The sequence below is a fragment of the Histoplasma capsulatum genome, genomic scaffold (assembly GCF_000149585.1).
Source record: "Histoplasma capsulatum NAm1 scaffold_8 genomic scaffold, whole genome shotgun sequence".
In the NCBI taxonomy this organism is placed as follows: Eukaryota; Fungi; Ascomycota; class Eurotiomycetes; order Onygenales; family Ajellomycetaceae; genus Histoplasma; species Histoplasma mississippiense.
This window is the reverse complement of record NW_001813975.1, coordinates 201,004-202,350: the sequence shown is the minus strand read 5'-3', so window position 1 is coordinate 202,350 and position 1,347 is coordinate 201,004. Positions and strand designations below refer to the sequence as shown.

Below are 1,347 nucleotides of genomic sequence, written 5' to 3'. Positions count from 1 at the left end.
CGCTCTTGCTTCGTGTTGGATATTTATTATGTTTTCGTTCAAAAAGGGCTCGTGTTTGATTGATTATTATTTAATTATACTCTTTGTTGCTTTCCTTCTTGACTTCTTTTGCCCGATTTAAAAAGCTAGGTTTCGTTGGCCCTTTTTAACAAGACGTGGTGGGGTGTGTTTGAATGGGTAGCACGGATGGATGCACGGAATATTTCTGTCTTTCTTTTGATTTTTGGGAAACTATGGTATCCATTCTCTTATTTCTTTTGATGGAAAATATTTGATGGGCTATTTTATAAATAATTGCTCTAAACCTGATATCTTTTTTCTTCAACTCATATTTTTTCAACTCCCTGCCGCATTGTCAGTAATGAAATATTCGTACATGAGCAGCTAATTTGATAAATTTTTAAGGATGGAGGAAAATTGTTTTGCGACTTTCTTATTTTGTTCGGATGATACTGGACTTGAAATTATCACGTTCATTTTCATGTTTCCCTAGTTCGAAATCTTGAAGCCGATGTTGAAAAAATCGGAGGCCAGTTAGGAGAAAACAAACTAATATACCGTAAGATTCTCTTTCAGGCATCATTGGGTGATAGCGCCAAATTTTATGGAAAAAAAAAAAAAAAAAAAAAAAAAGAAGAAGGAAAGAGAAAAAACAAACGGATCTATCCTATATAATACATGTCATCCTCTGAAAAATGCAAAAGCTGGGAGAACTTAATGCGCCATGGAGAAAAGCCAAAAAATTTCGCTGAAACGATACCCCAAAGAAAGAATCAAAACATCTTATTTGGGTCCTCCTTCGCCTCCTCACGGATCAGGTCGACAGTAGACATCATTCCCTCCTCAGACGACGACAAGCCCGGACCAGTAGATGATGGGTCCCCAAGAAAGGCCTCGCATAACAACGTTTTTTTCAACGCTCACATTCAAGCTATCGACCCCCGCTCGATCTTCCTCGCCTGTGGAGGTTATAGCTCCTGGTATAACCACAACGCCATCTGCTTGTTGTCGAACGCTTTTCTGCAGGCCCTGATCTTCGCTGCCAAGCATCAGAATGCAAGGGGCTTCGTTGAGTTTGCTTTTTACATCTCGTCGACTGAGAATTTGTTCTGCTGATGTGCTGAGGGATTGTTGGGACGCAATAGCCGCGGCAGGCGCTTCAGCTGCGAAAAATTTCCAGCCGTTCATGTGTGTGTTTTTCAAAAAGAGTGTTGGGTTGGTGGTTGTCAGGATTGGGATGTTCTCCGCGGCACCTGCAGAAGCCTTTACAGCGACAGCAGATATCGGGGCGCTATTTCGGGTGGACAAAATTATGGCATCGACACCGAAATAGTAAGCGCTTCGGAT

The 1,347-nt window shown here is 41.4% G+C and overlaps 1 protein-coding gene across 1 annotated transcript; it reads right to left on the bottom strand.

The window, feature by feature from the left end:
- Nucleotides 1-843: 843 nt before the first annotated feature.
- On the bottom strand, nucleotides 844-1,188 carry HCAG_07059 (predicted protein; the record flags this gene model as incomplete). The annotated part of the gene is made up of 1 exon (XM_001537587.1): nucleotides 844-1,188. One exon carries the CDS (start codon nucleotides 1,186-1,188, stop codon nucleotides 844-846), a length of 345 nt encoding a protein of 114 aa, XP_001537637.1.
- Between the last annotated feature and the right edge of the window lie 159 nt (nucleotides 1,189-1,347).